Here is a 27,337-nt window from a genome sequence, read left to right on the forward strand (position 1 = left end):
AGAGAACTTAGATGGAACTGAATTTTTAAATTTGTAAGGAAATCCCCATCAGATGTCCAGTTATGAAATTTATTTAGTATGCAGATGATGTGTTGATAGTACTGAATCGGCAAACCATTAATGACCTTTTTGAACAGTTCAATTCAGTCCATAGCACATTAAAATAAATATTAGAATTAGAATCCAAAAGTAACCTAAACTTCTTTAAATCTCTACATTTTTAAACATAATTATCAGCTTAAAACTCACATCTGTGTGAAAAGTATACATACAGAAAATTCCTACACATCATCGTCACAGAATCAAGAAACTACATTATATACACAAGTTTACAGTGCTATAAAGTATTGTTTTATTGAATATAATTTAAAATAGAATTGCAGGATTTAAACTATATGTTCATAAAAAGGGAATATCCATCACACTTGTGCAGAACCATATGAGAAGTCAGAGGGGTTTGATTTCCCCCCCCCCCTGCACTAAAGCATTCCCTTAAAAATTATTCTGCTATATCACAGTTAGCCAGCTCATCAAATCAAACTTTTTTTTTTTTTTCTGGCACAAATATCATCTTAATTTTTTCTACATATAATAAACTACTAATAAATTTCACATAACAAGGCATAATACCACCAAGCAATTTTCTGCACAATTCATTCAAGGACAGAGCTCAGCTAGCACCTGTGCTCCTCTTCCCAACTTCCCCTTAGTCAATTCAGCCTAAATTCTATTAAAATTAAAATTTGGTTACAAGTTACTGACACATGAAGCTTTAGCTGTTGAAGAGTTTGCCAAAATTCCCACTAAATGTCCTTAATATTAAGTTGGACTGCAGACATAGATATGATAATTGAATCATGTTAAATTTTCAGATTTCCATATTACACAAGCATACCAATTGATGATGCTTATGAAAGTCTGTTTTTAGGGGTCTTGGTTTTTCACATTTTTATCATGACAAACCTTCATAAGGAAAATTTACTTTTTACCAGTTATAAGTTCTTTTGAATTTCATGCCATTCTGTTCATTTATTTTATTTTAATTCTGTCTTTCCAGCATCTTGAACCATTTGCTGGGTTAGGAAATAACTTTCATATATATGTATTTTTAAAATAATAAAAGAAGTTTACCTCAATATAGTATGTAGAACACTTCTGTATGATACTCTCCAGAAATTAAAACGAAAATATCAAACTTACATTAGAGTAAAAAATAAATAATTAAAAACCAATTTAATTGATTTGAATTGTGTTAAATTGGTTTTTAATTATTTATTTTTTACTCTAATGTAAGTTTTCGATTTTTTCATTTTAATTTCTGGATAGTATCATATGGAAGTGTTCTACGTACTATATTGAGGTAAACTCCTCTTATTATTTTACATATATTAGAGTAACAAATAATTTAAAAATAATAAAAAATCAATTTAACACAATAAAACTCAATTTAAGACAATTAAAAATCAATTTAACGCAATTAACGAAAAAATTGTAAAATGATTTTCCTTCCTGAAGCTGACAACGCTTTTCGACCGTATGCCGTGATCACAGGAATGAATGAATTTTCATTAGCGTAGCGAGTTCATTTTCCTTTGCATTTTGGTTACTATTATTTTAATTAGTTGTGTATTATTATTATCAGCATAGCGAGTTAATTTTTCATTGCATTTTGGTTACTATTATAATTATTTGTGTATTATTATTAGCTATATAATATCGGTGTTTAGATACACCATAGATAACTCTTAATAAACTACAAAGTAGTTGTTGTAGGCATCATTTGCTGTTTCTCATATTGTGCTCTGCCTTCACGCCGAGTTGCCATGATATTGCACTACTTCGAATAAGTAACTCTTCACTAATAGAGAAGACTATTGTTACTTATTCTCAGTTGAGTACCACCACCCAGACAGCACTGTTTCACGGCTATTGGCCGATCATCAGTGGGTGGGCAGGTACCCTGGTAATGCAGACATGACGACCCAGTTGTGAAGTTAATCACACAATATGAGAGATGCCAAGAGGTGTAGATGTCAATATTTAAAATAAATAAATGCACAAGGCATAATACTTTAAGAGTTTGGTATCTATATAATATCGGTGTTTAGATACACCATAGATAACTCTTAATAAACTACAAAGTAGTTGTTGTAGGCATCATTTGCTGTTTCTCATATTGTGCTCTGCCTTCACGACGAGTTGCCATGATATTGCACTACTTCGAATAAGTAACTCTTCACTAATAGAGAAGACTATTGTTACTTATTCTCAGTTGAGTACCACCACCCAGACAGCACTGTTTCACGGCTATTGGCCGATCATCAGTGGGTGGGCAGGTACCCTGGTAATGCAGACATGACGACCCAGTTGTGAAGTTAATCACACAATATGAGAGATGCCAAGAGGTGTAGATGTCAATATTTAAAATAAATAAATGCACAAGGCATAATACTTTAAGAGTTTGGTATCTATATAATATCGGTGTTTAGATACACCATAGATAACTCTTAATAAACTACAAAGTAGTTGTTGTAGGCATCATTTGCTGTTTCTCATATTGTGCTCTGCCTTCACGACGAGTTGCCATGATATTGCACTACTTCGAATAAGTAACTCTTCACTAATAGAGAAGACTATTGTTACTTATTCTCAGTTGAGTACCACCACCCAGACAGCACTGTTTCACGGCTATTGGCCGATCATCAGTGGGTGGGCAGGTACCCTGGTAATGCAGACATGACGACCCAGTTGTGAAGTTAATCACACAATATGAGAGATGCCAAGAGGTGTAGATGTCAATATTTAAAATAAATAAATGCACAAGGCATAATACTTTAAGAGTTTGGTATCTATATAATATCGGTGTTTAGATACACCATAGATAACTCTTAATAAACTACAAAGTAGTTGTTGTAGGCATCATTTGCTGTTTCTCATATTGTGCTCTGCCTTCACGACGAGTTGCCATGATATTGCACTACTTCGAATAAGTAACTCTTCACTAATAGAGAAGACTATTGTTACTTATTCTCAGTTGAGTACCACCACCCAGACAGCACTGTTTCACGGCTATTGGCCGATCATCAGTGGGTGGGCAGGTACCCTGGTAATGCAGACATGACGACCCAGTTGTGAAGTTAATCACACAATATGAGAGATGCCAAGAGGTGTAGATGTCAATATTTAAAATAAATAAATGCACAAGGCATAATACTTTAAGAGTTTGGTATCTATATAATATCGGTGTTTAGATACACCATAGATAACTCTTAATAAACTACAAAGTAGTTGTTGTAGGCATCATTTGCTGTTTCTCATATTGTGCTCTGCCTTCACGCCGAGTTGCCATGATATTGCACTACTTCGAATAAGTAACTCTTCACTAATAGAGAAGACTATTGTTACTTATTCTCAGTTGAGTACCACCACCCAGACAGCACTGTTTCACGGCTATTGGCCGATCATCAGTGGGTGGGCAGGTACCCTGGTAATGCAGACATGACGACCCAGTTGTGAAGTTAATCACACAATATGAGAGATGCCAAGAGGTGTAGATGTCAATATTTAAAATAAATAAATGCACAAGGCATAATACTTTAAGAGTTTGGTATCTATATAATATCGGTGTTTAGATACACCATAGATAACTCTTAATAAACTACAAAGTAGTTGTTGTAGGCATCATTTGCTGTTTCTCATATTGTGCTCTGCCTTCACGCCGAGTTGCCATGATATTGCACTACTTCGAATAAGTAACTCTTCACTAATAGAGAAGACTATTGTTACTTATTCTCAGTTGAGTACCACCACCCAGACAGCACTGTTTCACGGCTATTGGCCGATCATCAGTGGGTGGGCAGGTACCCTGGTAATGCAGACATGACGACCCAGTTGTGAAGTTAATCACACAATATGAGAGATGCCAAGAGGTGTAGATGTCAATATTTAAAATAAATAAATGCACAAGGCATAATACTTTAAGAGTTTGGTATCTATATAATATCGGTGTTTAGATACACCATAGATAACTCTTAATAAACTACAAAGTAGTTGTTGTAGGCATCATTTGCTGTTTCTCATATTGTGCTCTGCCTTCACGACGAGTTGCCATGATATTGCACTACTTCGAATAAGTAACTCTTCACTAATAGAGAAGACTATTGTTACTTATTCTCAGTTGAGTACCACCACCCAGACAGCACTGTTTCACGGCTATTGGCCGATCATCAGTGGGTGGGCAGGTACCCTGGTAATGCAGACATGACGACCCAGTTGTGAAGTTAATCACACAATATGAGAGATGCCAAGAGGTGTAGATGTCAATATTTAAAATAAATAAATGCACAAGGCATAATACTTTAAGAGTTTGGTATCTATATAATATCGGTGTTTAGATACACCATAGATAACTCTTAATAAACTACAAAGTAGTTGTTGTAGGCATCATTTGCTGTTTCTCATATTGTGCTCTGCCTTCACGACGAGTTGCCATGATATTGCACTACTTCGAATAAGTAACTCTTCACTAATAGAGAAGACTATTGTTACTTATTCTCAGTTGAGTACCACCACCCAGACAGCACTGTTTCACGGCTATTGGCCGATCATCAGTGGGTGGGCAGGTACCCTGGTAATGCAGACATGACGACCCAGTTGTGAAGTTAATCACACAATATGAGAGATGCCAAGAGGTGTAGATGTCAATATTTAAAATAAATAAATGCACAAGGCATAATACTTTAAGAGTTTGGTATCTATATAATATCGGTGTTTAGATACACCATAGATAACTCTTAATAAACTACAAAGTAGTTGTTGTAGGCATCATTTGCTGTTTCTCATATTGTGCTCTGCCTTCACGACGAGTTGCCATGATATTGCACTACTTCGAATAAGTAACTCTTCACTAATAGAGAAGACTATTGTTACTTATTCTCAGTTGAGTACCACCACCCAGACAGCACTGTTTCACGGCTATTGGCCGATCATCAGTGGGTGGGCAGGTACCCTGGTAATGCAGACATGACGACCCAGTTGTGAAGTTAATCACACAATATGAGAGATGCCAAGAGGTGTAGATGTCAATATTTAAAATAAATAAATGCACAAGGCATAATACTTTAAGAGTTTGGTATCTATATAATATCGGTGTTTAGATACACCATAGATAACTCTTAATAAACTACAAAGTAGTTGTTGTAGGCATCATTTGCTGTTTCTCATATTGTGCTCTGCCTTCACGACGAGCTGCCATGATATTGCACTACTTCGAATAAGTAACTCTTCACTAATAGAGAAGACTATTGTTACTTATTCTCAGTTGAGTACCACCACCCAGACAGCACTGTTTCACGGCTATTGGCCGATCATCAGTGGGTGGGCAGGTACCCTGGTAATGCAGACATGACGACCCAGTTGTGAAGTTAATCACACAATATGAGAGATGCCGAGAGGTGTAGATGTCAATACAAAACAACTACTTTGTATTTTATTAAGAGTTATCTATGGTGTATCTAAACACCGATATTATATAGATACCAAACTCTTAAAGTATTATGCCTTGTGCATTTATTTATTTTAAATATTGACATCTACACCTCTTGGCATCTCTCATATTGTGTGATTAACTTCACAACTGGGTCGTCATGTCTGCATTACCAGGATACCTGCCCACCCACTGATGATCGGCCAATAGCCGTGAAACAGTGCTGTCTGGGTGGTGGTACTCAACTGAGAATAAGTAACAATAGTCTTCTCTATTAGTGAAGAGTTACTTATTCGAAGTAGTGCAATATCATGGCAACTCGTCGTGAAGGCAGAGCACAATATGAGAAACATTAAATGATGCCTACAACAACTACTTTGTAGTTTATTAAGAGTTATCTATGGTGTATCTAAACACCGATATTATATGGATACCAATCTCTTAAAGTATTATGCCTTGTGCATTTATTTATTTTAAATATTGACATCTACACCTCTTGGCATCTCTCATATTGTGTGATTAACTTCACAACTGGGTCGTCATGTCTGCATTACCAGGGTACCTGCCCACCCACTGATGATCGGCCAATAGCCGTGAAACAGTGCTGTCTGGGTGGTGGTACTCAACTGAGAATAAGTAACAATAGTCTTCTCTATTAGTGAAGAGTTACTTATTCGAAGTAGTGCAATATCATGGCAACTCGTCGTGAAGGCAGAGCACAATATGAGAAACAGCAAATGATGCCTACAACAACTACTTTGTAGTTTATTAAGAGTTATCTATGGTGTATCTAAACACCGATATTATATAGATACCAAACTCTTAAAGTATTATGCCTTGTGCATTTATTTATTTTAAATATTGACATCTACACCTCTTGGCATCTCTCATATTGTGTGATTAACTTCACAACTGGGTCGTCATGTCTGCATTACCAGGGTACCTGCCCACCCACTGATGATCGGCCAATAGCCGTGAAACAGTGCTGTCTGGGTGGTGGTACTCAACTGAGAATAAGTAACAATAGTCTTCTCTATTAGTGAAGAGTTACTTATTCGAAGTAGTGCAATATCATGGCAACTCGTCGTGAAGGCAGAGCACAATATGAGAAACAGCAAATGATGCCTACAACAACTACTTTGTAGTTTATTAAGAGTTATCTATGGTGTATCTAAACACCGATATTATATAGATACTAAACTCTTAAAGTATTATGCCTTGTGCATTTATTTATTTTAAATTATTATTAGCGTAGCACATTCATTTTTCATTGCATTTTGGTTACTATCATTATAATTATTTTTCTGCATTATTATTATTTTATTATTTTATTTTTTTTTTGTATTTGTCTGCTGACATTATGAACAAGAAGTGCTTCTTGTGTAATAAATCTGGAGTGCGATTATACTGATTTCTGAAAGAACATTTAAGGTAATTTAAATCAACATAATTATGCATCATTATTATATAATAATACTAGACCGTATGGATCTCATATTTATGATTGGTGTTTTACAAGCACTGAAAGGGAAAACCTTATCAAATTTGCTTGGCCAAATACTGAGGTTCTCCTTCAATTGATTGTGAGGCATTCAGTCCATGTGTTTCAGCCATGCCCGACAGAAACAATTCTGGTGAGTGATACTTTGCATGAAGTACCTAGGTTAAGTGCAGAGAATGAGCAAACACCCAAAATACAAAAAAAATCTTAATGTTGAGATCAGTTACATCCAATCTTAAAAGAAAGTTCTGGAATTTTGGCAGAATAAAAATTTATTGCTCAAAATGGTTAAGAATAGTCTTACTGCAGCACAATATGCATTTCTCTTATCCCAAATTCTGTCATCTGCATGCAGCTTGAAAGGCAGAAGGTGGGCAGCCATAGTCAAGGCCTTTGCTTTTAATGTTTACCTTCAAAGCCCAAGTACTTATAAGTTATCGAGAAGGAAGCTCAATTTACCAAGCAGAAAACCCTGAAGCATTTAATGTTGAACATTGCTAATAAGCCAGGATTCTGCCCTGTTTTGCTGAATTGTTTAAGGAAGCAAATAACAGCTATGCAGGAAAAAGCCAAACTGTGTATCAATGAATAAACAAAGTGCATTATCTAATTGTGAAGGTGATGATGCTGCTGTTCTTAGCCTCTTAAACCATACTGATACTTTTTCTTGAATTGGTTCACCTGGATGCTAGTGAGCCAGTAAGTCTCACTGACAAAGTGAAAGAGTCAGAATCAACCAGGTACAGTGAGGATATGGATATTTCTGATGAAAATGTACTGGCATATGTCTCAGGTTACTTAGCTAGAAATATTTTAAAGAGCAACAGTTGTGAAAGGTAAAAATTTACTATTAGGCCCAAAAGATCTTGATATTAAAAAAGTTTTGTTGTATTTTAAAGATTTTAATGTGAGGAGTATGGATTGAAATGGCCATCAAAGGAATTGTTGAATACAATGATATGTTTATCAAATATCATCTTTTCTGAAATTGAATTGAAATTTTCCATAAGGAAAATTTTGTAAAAAAACATGTTTGTGATAAAACATGTTTCATTGACCTTGAGTGGATTGGGAACCACAAGCACAAAGATAATATGCAAAAAGTGCTTATTCAGTCTTTCTTGAAAATGATGTTAAAACAAAGTGAAAAATGTGAACTTGGCTTACCAGTCTAGTCAAGCATCAAAATCCCTTAAAAAAATTGAAATATGTTAAACACACATAACTGGGAATTGTTAAACATGTGCTGTGAAAGCTAGAGGGAAAAATTGTCATGATTTTTAACTGTTTGATGAGGTGACATACTAGTGAAATATCAGAGGGGTAACATTCTTTTAAATAAATAGCTGTATACTCATTAGGAAGTGCTATTTATCTTAAAGTCTCAATACATGGCAAGTCAGCTATAATCTGTAAAAAAAAAAAAAAAGCTTTGCAGACTTAGGTTTCCTACATAAATTCATAGTTTTAGCTATTTTAAAAAGTTCTTAAAATTATAGTAGATATAGTGCAAAGTAATTGCAGTAAACAAATATAATTTTTTAATAAAAATTTACAAACAAATTTACTTCTATTTTTGTTTTAAGGCAGAAAACCCATATGCTGCACTTCTATTTTTCTGGGAATGTTTAAGTCGGCAGGTAAGAGAATTTTTCTGTGCAAATATTTTTAAACCATCATGTTATCTAGTAATAAATTATAAAATAATTGAGCATATATTAAAATCTTAAATTTGAATTGGATGAGGGATAGCCAACCCAGAGGCCCTTGTGGCTTGCAACAGCCCTTACTGGTGGCACTCCCAATGTGGTGGGAGAAAAAAAAGAAGAAATTATACAGCTGATATAAAAAATCAGAAATGAAGGTAAACACACACAGCAGAGCTATCCATAGTGGTCATTGCAACCCCTCAAGGTGCCTCATCATGACACAAAGGATCACCGAATTTTGACATCATGTCAGCATTGTTTAAACTCTCATTTCCTTTACTGCATATATTGATATAATTGATTGATTAAAATATAAATTATTGATTAATGCATAAAAACTTGTAAATTTATTTATTCATATGCTTCATACTTGGAGGTTGGTGAGCTCTGGACACTTTCTCTTTGAAGGTTAATAATGATTTCAAATAGTCTTCATTAAGCTTATTCCTAGTAACACACAACTATTCTCTTTTAATCTTGTTTACATTGTTTTTGGCCCAAAACTAAGAAAGTTGCATTGTATTTATCAACAACTTGAAGATAAGGAACAAAAATGGTGAATTGTGAAATAATTACAAAATTCTAGGTGAAATTTTACTTTTGGCATGTGCATAGCATGTTGGTGTCAAACAAAGTTTGGAATATACTGGCATAGTTTAAATTCCTCTTTTATTGCCAGAAATTGTGACCTGAGTTTCAGCATGATTGGAACCTTATTTACTGCCTTTTAGATTTCATTTAGCACAGGTAAGTAGAGATGCTAGTGAGCTTCTCACAACATAAATTCTGTGGGACAAACATATATCTGTTAATCTACATTAATTTTATTTTATAAGCAAAATTGTCTTAATTTTTTTTTATTACAAGTGCTTAGCATAAAATTCATTTACATAGTTAGCAAAAACATTTGTTAGTACCAAGCGTGGATCAGTGTAGAGGGAGGAGAGTATTGATTCCAGTAGCTTCTGGATCCACCACTAGGTGGCATGCAACACATTCCTATTGTAATGTGTTGCACATTGCAAGAAAAGGATGGTCCCTTCTGGATTAGAAAAGTATGGTATAATTTTACAGTCAAGATTTTACAGCTCTGTTTTGAACTTCATTAGGGATAGTAGTAGTAGTAGTAGTAGTAATAGAGGCATGTGATGCAAGAAAGCAAGTGTATGAGCTTATGCAGAATCAGCCAAAAAAAAAAAAAAAAAAGTCACACAAAAAGTTTGTTCAGTTCCTCTTTGAATTTACTTAAGCTATCAACTTCCACAACGACAGATGGAAGTTTGTTCCAGCAATTAACCACCCGCTGGCTAAAGGCAAATTTCCGCATATCAATTCTACAACTGTCTTTCCTCAATTTGAATTTATGCCACCTCAGGTTCTTAATCTGAGCAAGCAGAAGAATTCAGCATGCTCAACCCATTCAAGGCCTTGTACACCTCAATCAGATCACCTTGCAGGTGCCTAGTCTTCAGCCACTGCAATTTGCAGAACTTAAGCCTTTCTTGGTAGAAAAGGTTTGGAAATCTCTCTCTCTCTCCCAAGGTTTGGAAGAGTGATGGTATTGCATTAGGTGGATGAGTCATTTACCATTTAGTGTTGCACAGACTTGACCATTCTTCTGTGTGGCATGGGCACCACTCTTCCATTCTCGCTTATATTAGTTAGAATGGAAGAGTAGCTAATGTTAGTCATCACCTACACCATATTAGAAATTCATAGTCATTTTAGACCATGTGCAGGTGGATACTGGTAGCTCCACTGGCATGAAGGTGGAAGCAAAGGATTTGTATGTTGCAAAACAACTAGGCTTTGCCAAAATTTGGTGTTTTATACCCACAGGTGAGGCTCAATATCAACTCTAACAATGAGGCTCACGTGGTAACCTTACTTCACTGGAAGAATGTCAATGAAATGTTTGTGTGCATATAGTAATAGTAATCGTGGCATGTGATACAAGAAAGTAGGCGTATGAGCTTATGTAGCATCAGCCAAAAAAAAAAAAAAAAAACAATTCACACAGCCATTCTCTCTAAATGTTTGTCCAGTTCCTCCTTAAATTTATTTAACCTATCAACTTCCACAACAACAGATGGAAGTTTGTTCCATCAATTAACCACCCGCTGGCTAAAGGCAAATTTCCGCACATCGATTCTACAGCTGTCTTTCCTCAATTTGAATTTATGCCCCCGTAGGTTCGTAATCTGAACACGTGGAAGAATCCCATCAGAATTCAGTGTGCTCAGCCCATTCAAGGCCTTATACATCTCAATCAGATCACCTCGCAGGTGCCTAGTCTCCAGCTGCTGCAAATTGCAGAACTTAAGCCTCTCTTGGTAAGAGGATCCCTTCATTCCTCTCACCAATCTTGTTGCTCTTCTCTGTACATGCTCAAGCAAATCTACATCCTTCCTAATATGAGGCCTCCAGACCTGTATGCAGTACTCAAGGCGTAGCCTGACCATTGCCTTATACAGAGGGACAATCACCTCCTTTTCCCTGCTAGCAAAATTCCTGTATATCATTGACAAAACCTCATGACCTGCTATGACAGCCTGTCTGCATTGCTCAGAAAACTTCATATCTGACTGCACAATTACTCCCAACTCCCAGGTCTTTTTCATTTTCTACCACCCTAAGTGTGATATCACACAGTTGGTATGTTCCTCTGGGGTTACTTCTACCCATATGCAGTACTTTGCATTTGTCAATGTTAAACTTCAGTTGCCACTTCTCAGCTCATCTTCCCAAAATTACACTGCAACAGGATCAGTTGACAGTTGTGCTACTGCAACAGGATCTAGATTCTGTTGCAGTAGCACACTGTCATTGCTGTTATTAACAGCCCTGCCAACCTTTATATCATCTGCAAACTTCAACACTAAGCATAATTACCTTCATCAATATCATTGATAAATATACAAAACAACAGTGGACCTAACACCGAACCCTGTGGGACTCCATAAATAACATTAGTCCACGAAGAGCAGGACCCATTGATTACTACCCTCTGTCTTCTCCCACTCAACCATCCTTTTATCCATTGTAGCAACTTACCCTTAATACCATTCTGCTCCAATTTGTACAGTAGTCTTCCATGTGTAACAGTGTCAAAAGCTTTCTTGAAATCCAAGTATATGATATCAAAATTATTTTTGCATCCAGTTCCTTTGTAACCACATCATAATATCCAATCAAATTTGTCAAACAAGACTTTCCATTAACAAACCCATGCCGTGTCTGAATTATTGCTGCAGTCTTGTCTAGATGATCCTGCAATGCATCTTTAACCAGTGACTCCATTATTTTACCCAGAAAAGAAGTTAAACTAACTGGTCTGTAATTACTCCTTCGATCCTCCTTTTTGAATATCTAACAATGCCATGTAAAGTGGACTCTACTAGAAGGAAAAGAGTACACATCGAGCAAAAAATAAGAAGATACAATTGAATATATGCAACAAAACTTTCACAGCCAAAACTATACATCTCTCACCATTAGGATATAACACACACACACACACACACACACACACACACACACACACACACACACACACACACACACACACACACACAAGCTTCTGTACTGAATGGGTAAGGTGAGACCATTCTTGTTTTATCTACAGATTTTTCTCCCAGAAAGCCAAGGTTTTCCATTGTACAGAGCAAAAAAACTGACCATTTGATACCTGCCACTTGCAGAAACCATATACTTGTGGCCTTGGTGGCCATGGCAAAAATTCTAAACAACACAACCCATATAAGGTAATCCAATTTTTTTATGAAAATCCCTTTCTTATCAGAGACTCTTGACTGAGGTGACGTGTATTGCTAAGTCAACGAATTTACCATGCCTATATTTTTCATATCTCCAGTGGAAAATATTGCACAGAATGCATACGGTACTTTCATACTAGCATCTGTGCTCTTTATTATTTGGAATTATTTGAATATATTTTTTGTTTATGTTCTTGATTAGTTGGTACACAGTGTCTAGCTTTTATATTTATGCAGAATTGCATACCTATTCTTGACTAACTAAATGTTTGGATATGACAAAAAATTAGTGAAAACTTATTTTCAGTGTAGAATTTTCACAAATAGCTGTTTGTGAAAAAGTATTTTGTACTTTTTTTAGTTGTAATGAAAATTATTTTAAACAGATGTGCACTCTAAAATTCATTACAGATTCGAATTGAAGGGACGGCTGTAAAAGTTGATGAAAAGGAATCTGAAGAATACTTTCATCGCAGACCATTTGGCAGTCAACTTTCAGCTATAGTTAGTCAGCAAAGTTCTGTTATTAGAGATAGAGAGGTAAGGAATATCAGCATGTAATGTACTTGACTCACACCCACCAAAAACAGCATGAAATTATGATTTACAAGTGTTGGCCACCATTTTAAAATGCATATAGTGTGGATAGTTTTGAATATTTCTCATAGAATTTTTCTTTTCTTAATTAGTTGAACATTGGACTCGCGATATTAAAACTATAAAAATCAAAATGGAAGTGGTATATATTTCAGTTTTATTTTCATAATGTAAGTGATAAAATGCTAGTTCTCTGTGACAATATAATGATTTTGTTATGTCATGCATTTGAAAAAGCCTGGGCTCAGATCCTGGCAGAAACTGAAGAATTATAGTTTTCTTCTCTCAAAATTCAATTCATGTTTGTGAATTGAATTTTAATTGTATTAAACAGTGATTCTAATTCTAATAAGCAAAAGTAGGAGGAATATTATCCATAGGCTATAAAAGTAAAGATATATATTAAGCACAAATTTACACTTTATTACCTTACCAATTAAAAAATTAAATGATACGTGAAAATTGGAAGAATATTTTCCAGAGGTTAGCAAAATAAAAATATGCTTGCATACATAGCTTAATTAATACTGTAATATGTACATACTAACCAATTGATATTTCTGTTCACTGACTTTTTTTTTAAATTTAAAACAGTAAAAAAGATAAGCAATCAATAACAAAGAACACGGCACGCACAAATTGCAACTAACATGATATTCTCAAGTGAGATACGGAGTAACAAATTTACGAAGCTTTAAAATTAGGAATGAAGAGAAGATTCTGAAAATTTGTTTTTTACATGAGTGAAGAGGAAACACATTTCATCATATTAGCATAAAATTACATTATTATGCCAGATCTTGAAATTTTTTTTATTTATGACAACTGTAAAATTATGACTCCAGATTTAACTTAAATATTCAGCAGCAAAAAATAATCTCTTATCAGATTGCTTATTAAGCTTGTTTTGTAAAATAGCTTTTCAGAGTAATATTACAAAAAAAAATGGTTGTTAAGTAAATTAAATATACACTTCTTATCTCTACAAAAAATTAAATATATACTGTAAATATCATGTAATTATGCATACATTTTGATATTATGTGAGAGAAAAATGATTTTTAAGACTGAATTTATTTTTATTTGTTAGAAACTGAAATGCTTAAAACTAAAATTTGTTGAACCATAAATTTTATAAAAATATGTTACTAAAGAGATATATTATTTGGTTGTACAGTCAAACATCTCATATCTAGACATGTTCTTGCCATATTCTAGAATTTTTCGGTTTTTGGGTGGCCATGAAAAAAGGCTACAAAAATACTTTCATTATTGTACAAGTGTAGCCTTTTTTTTAAATGAGAAAGGTAACATACAGCACACAAAAAGTAGGAGTAAATATACAGTTCATTTTAGTGTTATTAAATTAGCCACTTCCTCAACACCATTTGGAAGTTTGTTCCAACAATCAGTTACTATCTGGCTGAAAGCAAATTTTTGCATATCTATAATGCAATCATCCTTTTTCAGTTTCAGTTTATGTTCCATTATGTGTGGTGTCTGAAAAAGAGTAAGGACATGTCAGTTGGATCTCCTTGCAGGTGCCTAGTTTCCAGGTGTTGCAATTTTTAGAACTAAAGGCTTTCTTGGTAAGAGTATCCTTTTGTTCACCATCACAAATCTTGTTGCTCTTCTCTGCATCCATTCCAACAGATTCACATCCTTCCTAAAATAAGGCTTCCAGACCTGTGTTCAGTACTCAAGGTGAAGTGTAACCATTACTTTTTACAATGGGATAATCAACTCCTTGTCACTGCTATCAGAATTCTTGTATATCATGGCAGAACTTGTATATGTTCTGCCTCATGGCAGAACCCCATGAGGTGTCCTAGCAGCCTGTCTGCACTGTTAAGAGAACTTCATGTGGCCAGACTTTGCAATTACTCCTAGTCGTTCTCCATCACTGAGAGTGTGGTACCATCCAGTTGGTGTGTTATTCTGAGATTACTGCTGACTATGTGCAGTACCCTGCATTTATCAATGTTAAACATCAATTGCCACTTCTCAGCCCATCTGCATAATCATTCTAGGTCTTGTTGCAGCACTGCACCCCGATCCTGTCATTAACCACTCTGCCAACCTTTCTGTCATCTGCAAACTTGAACATTAAGCTTGTATTCCTTCATCGATATCATTAATAAATATTGAAAGGGGGTCAGCACTGAATGTTGAGGCACTCCATTAATACATTAGTCCAGGAAAAACAGTGCCTAACCTTTTGTTTCCTGCCACTGAACCACCCCTTTATCCATATCAGTAACTTTCCCCTAATGCCACTCTTCTCCAATTTGTACAGCAATTTTTCTTGTGGAACAGTGTCAAAAACCTTACAGAAAGCTAAGTATATGATGTCAAAATTATGTTTTGCATCCATTACCTTTGTTACTGCATCATAGCTAATCAGATTGGTCACAAAAGATATTCCCTTAACAAATCCATGCTGTTATTTCCATTTAACTGCATTCTTGTCAAGATTGCAAGACTTCTTAACCACTGACTCCATTATTTTCCCTGGAACAAGTCAAGCTTACAGGTCTGTAATTACTCACTTCACTCTTTGATCCCCTTTTATGAATAGAATAAACATTTATGGAATTCCAGGCTGTAGGTACTTTTGAATTAAGGATGCCCTCATAATTATGGTTAGAGGCTTACTTACCTCTTCAGCTGCTTCTTTTCATATAATAGGGTATTATATGAAAGCTGTCAGCCCCAAGTGCCTTATTTACTTTTAACTTCAATAGTTTCTCTTCCACTTTCTTCTCAATTATCACAGAAACATTTAGCTCCCAGTTATTATATATACACTTCTGATGTTCCCATCTCTAGAAACTTCATGTCTGAATGTAGTTGAAAAATAATTATTCAGTTTTTCAACAATCTGAACAGGATCATCTGTAGTTGTGCCATTCATATTGAGTGGACTAATGTGGCTCATCTCTTTTTCTTCTAGTGTTAATGTAAGCAAAGAATTCTTTGCTGCTATTCTTTGCATCCTTAGCCAAAGACTTCTCATAATATGTCTCAGCTTGCCTATCCTTCCCTTAGTTGACTTAGTTGCAGACTAGTTTCTACTTAATGTAGGGCGCCTCTGTAGCCAGGTGGGCAGGAGCAGCAGTGCGTAGCACATGCTCCTTGATTAGACCGGGGTTCGAGCCCGTGAGCCACCAAATACGGAGGATGCGGAAAGGTCAGGGAATGACCACCGCATATCCCCGGAGCAATATGGCCTTAGTTGCTAATACTCCTAAAAACCAAAAACAACAACAACAACTTAATGTAGGATTCTGTGTTCATTGATAAGTTATAACAACTCATGCATTTTTCTCTCTGTCACGAATGTCTTCAGTTCATCTGACGTCCATTTAAGCCTAAAAATCGAACAGCATCTCTTAGTATGAAAAGTTTATTAGCTTTCGTGATTATTTGCCAAATGCTTTGAATTATGTTCTTCTTAACCAAGAAAACTACTCTCTTCCTACTGTCCTGTCTGTCTTTTCTGTACATGTACTTGCTACATTCTTATATATCTGAGTGGCACCATGTTTCAGATATTCCTACAATGTCTGCATTTGATGACTTAACCATTACTTCAAATTCATCAGATTTATTTACTATTTATTTATTTTGGATTTAGTTGCTACACATTAGTGTAATGTTTCTCAAAGCGTGGTCTGCAGTCTGGTACTGTTCCTTGGGGAAAAAAATTCCAGTACTTAGAAAATACACAAATAATTGTATGATCCTATAATTAATATAGGAAAAAGTCATAAGCAATATAAGTGTGAAACTATTTTCTCATCTTTGATGTTGCTTTTCCCAATAATGCTCCACCACGGCTGATTTCGCTGATTTCTTGGAGGGGATGAACAATTTCACCTGACGTGCTCCTGAGCCACTTCCGGTTCCGTTACGCATGAGAACAATGCACGTGTCATTGAATCACGTGACATGTGCCGTGAATCTGCAGGTATTTAACATTGCACTTCAAAAATAAAGCATACTGTTGAGAAAGAAGGCAGACCCTTCGAAAGCTTCAGATTTTAGCGCTTTTAACTCTGTATATTTTATGGTATTCTTTTTCTTTTTATATGCTTTTTTGTAAATAGTAATTTATTGTAAATTAGTAATACCAGTTATTAAACTATTAATTTTGTTTTTTGTTTTATTATTTCAACGCAAGGTTGGTGTAAACTACTAAAAATTTATATTTTTATGATGAGAATTCTTGAAATAGGCCCCAGAGGCCTATTTCAAGAATTCTCATCTTTGGTTTTCTTCAAAAACAATTATATAAATAGATTGGCTGTTGAACCAGATTTGAGAATAAAATTGTCTTGTTTTGCTCCTGACAAAATTACTATATGGTGTTAAATGATATCACTGTTCACATGAGTTCCTTTCTTAGTTATTTAAAAGCTATAGCGAACACAGTACTGTAAATAATTTATTGTTATAAAATTAAATAATGGAGATTATTTAATTGGTTTTTTTTTATATATATTTATATTTTTCAGCTGCAAAAAAAAAAGCATTGGAAAGGAGAGGAAAAAAAATAAAAAAAAATAGGTCCCAGGTATATAAAGTTTTTGGGGTCCCCAGCTGTATGCAGTTTGGCAAACACTGCATTAGTGTACAAGCATGCATATGTATGCCTGTGTTGCTCATAGTAACCCTAACACGGTCCGTATATTTTCTTTTCCCATGAGGACCACAAGCAGGCCCAGTAGACTTCCTTTCCTTGTTTTCCTGGATGCCCTGTGGTCCAATATAAGCAGCACAAGAATCAATTTCACAGGCGCCTCCGTAGCCAGGTGGGAAGGAGCAGCAGGCATAGCACGTGCTTCTTGATTAGACCGGGGTTCGAGCCCGTCACCACCAAATGTGGAGGATGCGGAAAGGTCAGAGAATGACCACCGCATATCCCTGAGCAATATGGCCTTAGTTGCTAATGCTTCTAAAAACCAAATAACAACAATCAATTTCACATCTGCTTATAGCTGCCATTAAAGTATTCATCTTGTGTCCCCTCCCAAACTAGCAGTTTTCTGACCCACCTAATGCTGCCTCAATAGCATCAGCAAGTATTCTTGTGCTCCTATTTAAGTGTAGTCCATTTCTGCAAAAACAGTCTCTCTCTCTCTCTCTCTCTCTCTCTCTCTCTCTCTCTCTCTCTCTCTCTCTCTCTCTCTCTCTCTCTCTCTCTCTCTCTCTCTGTGTTAGCAAGCCCTGACCACTCTGGGAAAAATTCTAACCTGTTTTCCTTGCATAGTCTCTCCAGGTGAATCAATTGGCAAGGCTGTCATCATGTACTCCTAGCAATCTTATAATTTCATTAACTTTCACTCCTTACAGACATACCCAGGTCCTATTTCATGTATATTTCCTATCTCTCTGTTAACAGAGTTATCAACTATATATGCCTCTTGTGGGAACAGTGCTTTTTTTTGGGAGGAAGAGGATGCTGCTATATTATCTGATGCATGACTAGGCTCCAGTATTGAGTTGGGAAGCTGAGTACTTTATGGGTCCTTTTTTTTTAAATTTCTTTGAGGGCATCAACCCTGTTCTTCTAGCTCTCATATTTTCCCATCAGAATGCTGAATTTATGCTTAATTACAACAAAAACACACAATGGCATCCCCCTTCACTGTATCATGTCCCATTACAGAAAACTTCACAAATAAGCAAAGAGTAATGCATTGTATAAAACCATGATTTGCATGAAGGAGAACTCAAAGTAGCGAGACTGCTCTCTGTGTTATAAAATACATAAGTGCAGTAATGCGCTACACTAGTCCGAGGTTATGCAACAGCAGTACATGCTACACTATCAAATTATATTACACATTGTTATATAGTTATGTTATTAAATTACATTCATACTGCTATAAATTTATAGTTTACAGACTTAATAAAAATACTTCTACTATTATACTCCTACACAACTGCATAAAAGAATTTTTGATAGCATATATGTTGTCTTTATATCAATGCAATAAGCACCAAACAACATCGGTAGAAATTCTCTCCTTCAATTCTCATGTTTGAGCAATTTCCAAGGCCAAGTAAAGAAAAAAAAATTTCACCTACTTTATCAGATAAACACAAATAATAATTACATTACTAATTTTAAGAAATATAAAAAGTCTATTTAAGAGGTTTTGAAAATCACTCCTGCATAATAGTCAGCAGCAAGGCCATAATAGTCAACTACTGTGTGGGAGCACTTCCACCTCCAAAAATCTGTCCTACTATATATGCTGTTTAAGGAGAAAAGCAAACATTTCACACAGTCGCTTCAATAAAATCCCAGTATTGAGTGTTTTTGACAATACAACCTTTCGTCAATCAATTAAAACCTGTGTATGCATTTGGAAAGGCCACTGTCCTCTAGGCTGCTTAATTTTCTTTTGGTGACATATGGACAAATATAAATGAATGAAAATTTTCAGTGTCGACATTGTTTGCTAACAACAATATAAAAGTTCTAAAAACATTCACCAAACAAAACAGGTTTAATGAATCATTGCTTCAGCCTAATGCTTCTGAAACTGAGTAATCCATTGTTTATTATTGAGTTGCTGATCATGTTCACAAATATAAATTAGACAATCCCATGACCTAACAAATACAAATTTCTCATTGTTATAGAAGCATAATAAAAACTTAACAGCTTTGTGGTGAAATCCTGGCCCTACACAATCAGCTAACATGTTGCTTTGGTGAACATTCAGTCCACAATCAAAATTTCCCAATTCTCAGCCACTTTGCTGTATTCATCCATTTTCCTAAATGTAGCCAGAAAATGTTGAGTGCCAGATAACAGATTACTGGTGAACATTCAGTCCACAATCAAAATTTCCCAATTCTCGGCCACTTTGCTATATTCATCCATTTTCCTAAATGTAGCCAGAAAATGTTTACTGCCAGATAATAGATTACTGGATTTGGCAGATTTGGCTGTATAACAGTTAGTCCTTTGTTTAATGCTGATTTCACACAAATGTTTCAACTACAGAAAAAATATTTAAAAGTATACTAGCAGGTCATAAAACTTGTTGGCCTTCTGCTTCTGAAATGACTTGTACTATAATAAATATAAATCACTTCGTGTCAGAGAGTTCTGTTTTAGGATAGGAAACAAGTTTTATGATCAGTAGTGTACATCTGACTGAATATACTGAGTTTATTTAGTATTTTTATTCTTTTTAATTAGGAGCTAATGAAAAAACAAGAAAGTTTGCAACTTGAATATATGAACAAGAATGAGAAAGTTCTTCCTAAGCCCAGTTGTTGGTAATTACAGATTAATATTTTTTAACTTAAATGTTTGTTATAGTCACCATCATGTAATGTAAGAGGGTAGGTGATTGCAAAAGTCTCATCACACATGGAGGTGATATCTACTCATTTGGTATGTAGCCATACAGTTGCTGTAAGTATTGTTTGTGGGTGAAATGTGATCAAAAAAGTTTAAGAAGCAACTTTGTATTTTGAAATTGTGACGTAATGAGTTGTGACTTCTCCAGAACATTTTTGGTGACTCATCTAGACAAAAGTAATGCCTGAACCACCTGTTTACATGCGGTCATTCTGAATTAGTACACATTAACTGAGATTGGGCAATTTTACTGAGCAGAAAATTAGCATAACATTTTTTTTTTCAAATTAGGGAAAGGCACAACAGAAACTCACAAAATGTTAGACAGTTTTTGGAAAAGATGCTGCTTATCTGTTAAATTATCTTTGCCACGATTGCTCTTCAACTTCAAAAACCAAACATTCAGTCATTTATGATCTAATCAGGAGTGATTAACATTTCACTATCCACAAAGTTGCTAGTGAAATTGGTATTTCTTATGGGATATGTCAATCAGTTTTAACACGATTTGGGAATATGATGCATTTCAATCAAGTTTGTGTTTCGCATCCCTGCTGATGATCACAGTGAGTTCTTGCATCTCGGAATCTTCATCAAAATGCTGCTACTAACCCACTTTGTGTCCTCTGTCATTACTAGTGTTGAATCAGAGATGCAAGTCTGTGACCCAAAAATAAAGGTCTGGTCCTCTTGCCTGAAAACAGTCTTCTCCAAGATCCAAAAAAGAAAGATAATCTCACTTAAATATGAAGGTCATGCTTATCATATTTTTTGACTTGCAGGATATCGTTCATTGTGAATTTGTCCCACGTGGTCACAGAATGAACTAGAAATACTACAAAACAGTTCTGTGTTGAGATGCTGTTCGAAGAAAACTGATGGAAAAGTAGATTTCAGGGAATTGGTGCTTGCATCATGATAGTGCCCCTGCACTCTTGGTGCTTTCCATTCAAGAATTTCTTGTGAAGCATGCCATCATTGTGGTTTCCCATCTGCCAAACTCACTGGATTTAGGTCCTGTGATTTATTTATTTTTTTTTGGTCCCCTTGAAAGGTGAATTTGTAATGACTGAGAAAATGATTCAGAATGCCACACAGGAACTGTTAGCAATTCCTAAGGAAGTCTGTTCAGAATATTTCTATAATTTGTAGAAGCACTTGAATCCGCATATATAGTGTCAAGGAGACTACTTCAAAGGAGATCAGTATTTATTTATTTATTTATTCAGTTTATTGCTTTTTACAAACACCTTTAGAACAGCATGCAAGCTAGAAGGGTGCAAAAAAGAAACCAACTTTAAATAAAATAATTACAATTAAATAAATAAAAAAAAAACAATGACAGTATTGATCTGCAGAAATATGTACAATTGATAATTTAACATTTACATAAATATAAGGAATTGGACAAACTGGACTGTAAAAAGGAGAGATCACTGATTCCTTGGATCAAGGGGAAAAAAACAGTTGGTTCTTTCATACTAGACATCAACAAGGGGTTAAGGCATGGCAGTAAGTTTTGTTTCTGTCCCGAAACTGCTTGATCATACTTTGAATGTAGGGACTATAATGTATTCTTGTGTCTATATCAGAGGTCATTGATTGTGTATTAATGACTCAGTCTGAGATTTTACCAACTTTTAACATTATTTCCTTTTTCATTTGTACAGTATATGTGCTGTCTGTGGCCTTGGATGAATTTTCAATATTGGAAATCTTAATGATATAATAATATTGATTAATTTAATTTAATTAGTAATATTTATTAATACTGAGCACAGTGATGGTAAATTGCCACTGAAACAACTTAAATTTGCAAATAAAAACAAGGAATGACAAAAAAATATATAGTTGACAACCAAGTTAATGATGCTTATTGTATTTTTTTTTATAATTTCATAATATTTCACATTTTTTAGGCTTCTTATATTCTTGCATATAATTATCAAGCAATCTAAAATCTGAATTTAAGATTAGCAAATTTTTTATTGCACAGTCATTGTGTGCTGGCTCCACATTTGATCATAGCATCTCACAGTGTTGGTGCTTTGCTTGTACCAGATGTTTACATTTATTACCATTATGCAACATCAGAAACATGTGGGATTTTTGATTATGTTTTCTTTCAGGGTTTGCTTTCTGACAGTCAGTGGAGATAACATACACGTATAGGCTTTAATAAAAAAAAGTTATAAAAAACATGTTTAAAGTTTATTCAGAGCTGTAATTTTCTTTTAAAAAATTGTTTTCAATTAAAAACATGGATTTTTTTTTATAGTTGTGTTTATGCCTTTAGCTAGCTGGTAGCTGATTTCTGGAACAAGATTCCTATTATTCCTATTATAATTAATATATATAACTTGAATCCTATCAAACATAACATTATAAATTAATACATATAACTTGATAGGAGATGCGAAAGTCATATAACATAACTCGGAGATAATACTCGATACTGAAATATATATATAGTAGTAGTAGTAGTGGCATGTGATGCAAGAAAGCAAGTGTATGAGCTTATGCAGCATCAGCCAAAAAAAAAAAAAAAAATCACACCATTCCCTCCAAATGCCTGTCCAGTTCCTCCTTAAATTTATTCAGCCTATCAACTTCCACAACGACAGATGGAAGTTTGTTCCAGCAATTAATCACCCGCTGGCTAAAAGCAAATTTCCGCACATCTCTTCTACATCTGTCTTTTCTTAATTTGAATTTATGCCCCCTTAGGTTAGTAATCTGAACAAGTGGAAGGATCCGATCAGAAGTCAGCATGCTCAACCCATTCAAGACCTTATACACCTCAATCAGATCACCGTGCAGGTGCCTAGTCTCCAGCCACTGCAATTTGCAGAACTTAAGCCTCTCTTGGTAAGAGGATCCCTTCATTCCCCTCACCAATCTTGTTGCCCTTCTCTGTACATGCTCAAGCAAATCTACATCCTTCCTAAAATGAGGCCTCCAGACCTGTATGCAGTACTCAAGGCGTGGCCTGACCATTGCCTTATACAGAGGGACAATCACCTCCTCCCTGCTAGCAAAATTCTTATATATCCTTGACAAAACCCCATGACCTGCCCTGGCAGCCTGTCTGCATTGCTCAGAAAGCTTCATATCTGACTGCACAATTACTCCCAGGTCTTTTTCATTTTCTACCACCTTAAGTGTAGTACCACACAGTTGGTACGTTTCTCTGGGTTAAACCTTTTATATATATATATATTTAAATTTGTCAGGGTTAAACCTCAGTTGCCACTTCTTAGCCCATCTGTCCGAATTATCTAGATCCTGTTGCAGTAGCACACTGCCATTACTGTCATTAACAACCCTACCAACCTTTGTATCATCTGCAAACTTCGACATTAAGCCTGATATCCCTTCATCAATATCATTGATAAATATACAAAACAACAGTGAACCTAACACCGAACCCTGTGGGACTCCACTAATAACATTAGTCCACAAAGAGCGGCACCCATTGATTACCACCCTCTGTCTTCTCCCACTTAACCATCCTTTTATCCATTGTAGCAACTTACCCTTAATCCCATTCTGCTCCAATTTGTACAATAGTCTTCCATGCGCAACAGTGTCAAAAACTTTCCTGAAATCCAAATATATGATATCAAAATTATTTTTTGCATCCAGTTCCTTTGTAACCACATCATAATATCCTATCAAATTTGTCAGACAAGACTTTCCCTTAACAAACCCATGCTGTGTCTGAATTAAGTGTTATAACTGCATTGGGATATAAGTTTAGTGTTATATTTTTGTATTGAAATTGAATCTAAATCATGACTCAGACCAGAGCAGCAAAGAAAAAGGCTCAAGCTAATGGGAGTGCTGTGGCTCGGGAGAAATGAGGAAGGGGAGGGGGGGGGAGTTGTCCTCTGAAACACAGCCTTTTGAAATGTACTGCTTGTTTGATATTTGTGGAGCAACCAGGAACGGGAAATGATATTACAAGGGGAATGTCTTTGTGCGTGTTGTAAGAAGTGTGAAGAAATCGGGCACCAATTCAGCATTGTTATGGGCCTATATGAGAGCTTGAAGGACAGGGTGAATACTCTCGAAAGATTTAAATTGAGGGTCCCATCAAGCTCTTGGCTACAACACCAGAGCTTGCACTTGAACATCATGAAACAAGGGCAACCCCCAAGGCAAAATATGCTTGTCCCAAAGGAAATAGTTGTTGGTGGCTCTATTGTCAAGGAAACGGGGAACATATTGTGCAAAAAGGATAGGTGGAACAGGACCAGGGTATGTCTGCCAGGGGCAAAGGTTGATGATGTTCTAAAGAAGATATCATCTTTTAAGGGCGGAAAAGGTAATATTGTTGTACACGTTGGCACTAATGATATTAACAGTAGGAGACCAGCGGAATTACACAAGTATAGGTCAGTGTTGAAAAAAAACCTTCAGTTATTGTTGAATTGGAAAGTGTCTGCAATTCTACCCAGAGACAATAGGAGGCAGTATATGATGAGAGCCTTGTCAATCAATTCGGCCATGGAGAGATTGTGAATTGTGCTTGAGGGTAGAATTTTTCTCACCTGGTCTGTGCTTTTTAACAGAAGCGACTACTTCTAAAGGGATGGGATACACTTAAATAGAAAGGTGCAAGAATATTTGCCAATGCTATCGAGGCAGTGTTAGGTGGGTCAGAAAACTGCTAGCTTGGGGGGGGATACACAGACTAATAGATTAACACTAGCCGCTGGGAGAGGTGAAAGTGATTCTTGCACTGCTTCTATTGGAATGAGCAGCAGCCTGGAAGACAAGGTGCAGGGGATTTCAGAGACTGCTGGAAGTCATTGTGGAACAAGTAAATACATGGGCTGTGTTAGGGTAGCTAAGAATAGGAACAGGTGCATGTATACTTGTGTGTACACCAATGCTAGGAGCTTTGTAAATAAATTTTATGAATTTCTGGTGTTGGTCAAAACCTCAAAGGCAGTTATTGTTGGGATATCAGAGACTTGGTGTCACACATATAAGGAATGCAGAAATGAAATTTGGGGAGTACAATGTGTACAGGAAGGATAGACAGGATATGAAGGGAGGAGGGGGTTATGCTATTAGTTAAGAAACATAAAATCTAAGGAAGTGAAGCCAATCGACATCGCTGGACAGTGCAGTGTCGAGTCGGTTTGGTGTGACATAAGCATTGGGAGATCAAAATTGAGAGTAGGAGTGTGCTATAGGCCTAATGACTCTGATGAGTATAACAAGAAACTGTACAGGGAAATAGAGTGGGCCAGTAAATCAGAGAGTCTTATAATGGGGGATTTTAATTTCCCAGATATTGACTGGAATTTGCGGGCTGGTCACTCACACACAAGCAAGGCTTTTGTGGATTTATTGGATGATGGTTTTCTATAGCAGCATGTTCAGGAGGAAACTAGAGGGAGTGATACTCTTGATCTGATTATCAGTAGTAATTCTTCATGCATTAAGAATCTGCAGATAAAGGAACCACTAGGTGGCAGTGGTCACATTGTGCTCAAGTGGGATTTACTCAAAGAGGTAACTACCATCAGGGGTAAAGGGAAGGGTTTTTGCTTTCATAAAGGTGACTACGGTGGTCTGAGACAGTATTTAAATTCTATACGGTGGGACCAACAGCAAATTCAAATTGTGAAGCATTCAAAGAATTAATCTTGGAAGCTACTAGGCTTTTCATAACAACTAAGAAATATTGTTCAAGGTTTAGACCTAAATGGATGCCAGATGAACTAGAGACATGTGGCAGAGAAGAAAAATGCATGGGATACATATAAATTAACAGGTGAAATGGAAGCCTATGATAGTTATAAGCTGGTCTGTAATCAAGTCACAATGGAGGTTAGGCAGGCAAAGGCAAATTCTGGTCCCCTTGAAAGGTGAATTTGTGATGACTGAGAAAATGATTCAGAATGCCACACAGAAATTGTTAGCAATTCCTAAAGAAGTCTGTTCAGGATATTTCTATAATTTGTAGAAGCACTTGAATCTGCATATATAGTGTCAAGGAGACTACTTCAAAGCAGATCAGTAAGTTTTGTTTCTGTCCCGAAACTGCTTGATCATACTTTGTATGTAGGGATTATAATGTATTCTTGTGTCTATATCAGAGGTCATTGATTGTGTAATAATGACTCACTCTGAAATTTTGCCAACTTTAACTTTATTTCCTTTTTCATTTGCACAGAATATATGCTGTCTGTGGTCTTGGATGAATTTTCAATATTGGAAATCTTAATGATATAATAATATTAATTTAATTAGTAATATTCTAATTATTTTAGTATAGTTTAATTAGTAAAAATGTATGGGATATATACAAATTAACAGGTGACATGAAAGCCTATGATAGTTATAAGCTGGTCTGTTTACCAAGTCACAAAGGAGGTTAGGCAGGCAAAGGCAGATTATGAGAAATCTTTGGCAAAGGAAAACATCAAAGAGTTCTTTACTTATGTAAACTCTAGAAGGAAGAGGATGAATCAGATTTGTCCACGGGATATTGATGGTTCAACTGTTGATGATCTTGCTCAGGAAGCTAACAAACTAAATGAGTATTTTGCATCTACAATCACACATGAGGAGTTATTAAGGGAGGGGAATGCCAGAGGTGAATTAAACTCTGGTAATAAGCTAGATAATCTTGTAATAACTGAGAGTAAAGTGGAGGAGAAGTTGTTGAAGATAAACACAAGAAAGGCACCTGGGGGTGGATGGAATCTATCCAGTTATATTTAAGGAGGTGGGAAAGGAAGTAGGCAAACCTTTAGCCATAATTATGAGAGCTTCCCTGGACTCAGGGGAGGTACCCATGGACTGGAGTTGTGCAAATGTGACCCCAATCCACAAAGGAGGATCAAAGGGAGAAACAGATAATTACAG

General features: G+C 35.7%; 1 protein-coding gene across 1 annotated transcript in view; it reads left to right on the forward strand.

The window, feature by feature from the left end:
- Positions 1 to 27,337, forward strand: part of LOC150079398 (pyridoxine-5'-phosphate oxidase-like) — a 67,510-nt gene that overhangs the window by 33,347 nt on the left and 6,826 nt on the right. The window contains exons 4-6 of the mRNA XM_090382569.1: positions 8,573 to 8,626; positions 12,883 to 13,011; positions 20,288 to 20,367. Coding sequence (XP_090238695.1) covers positions 8,573 to 8,626; positions 12,883 to 13,011; positions 20,288 to 20,367 — 263 coding nt within the window. The remainder of the gene's footprint in view (positions 1 to 8,572; positions 8,627 to 12,882; positions 13,012 to 20,287; positions 20,368 to 27,337) is intronic.

This window comes from Mastigoproctus giganteus, chromosome 10, assembly GCF_048544385.1.
Source record: "Mastigoproctus giganteus isolate SK-2022 chromosome 10, ASM4854438v1, whole genome shotgun sequence".
NCBI classification, from domain to species: Eukaryota; Metazoa; Arthropoda; class Arachnida; order Uropygi; family Thelyphonidae; genus Mastigoproctus; species Mastigoproctus giganteus.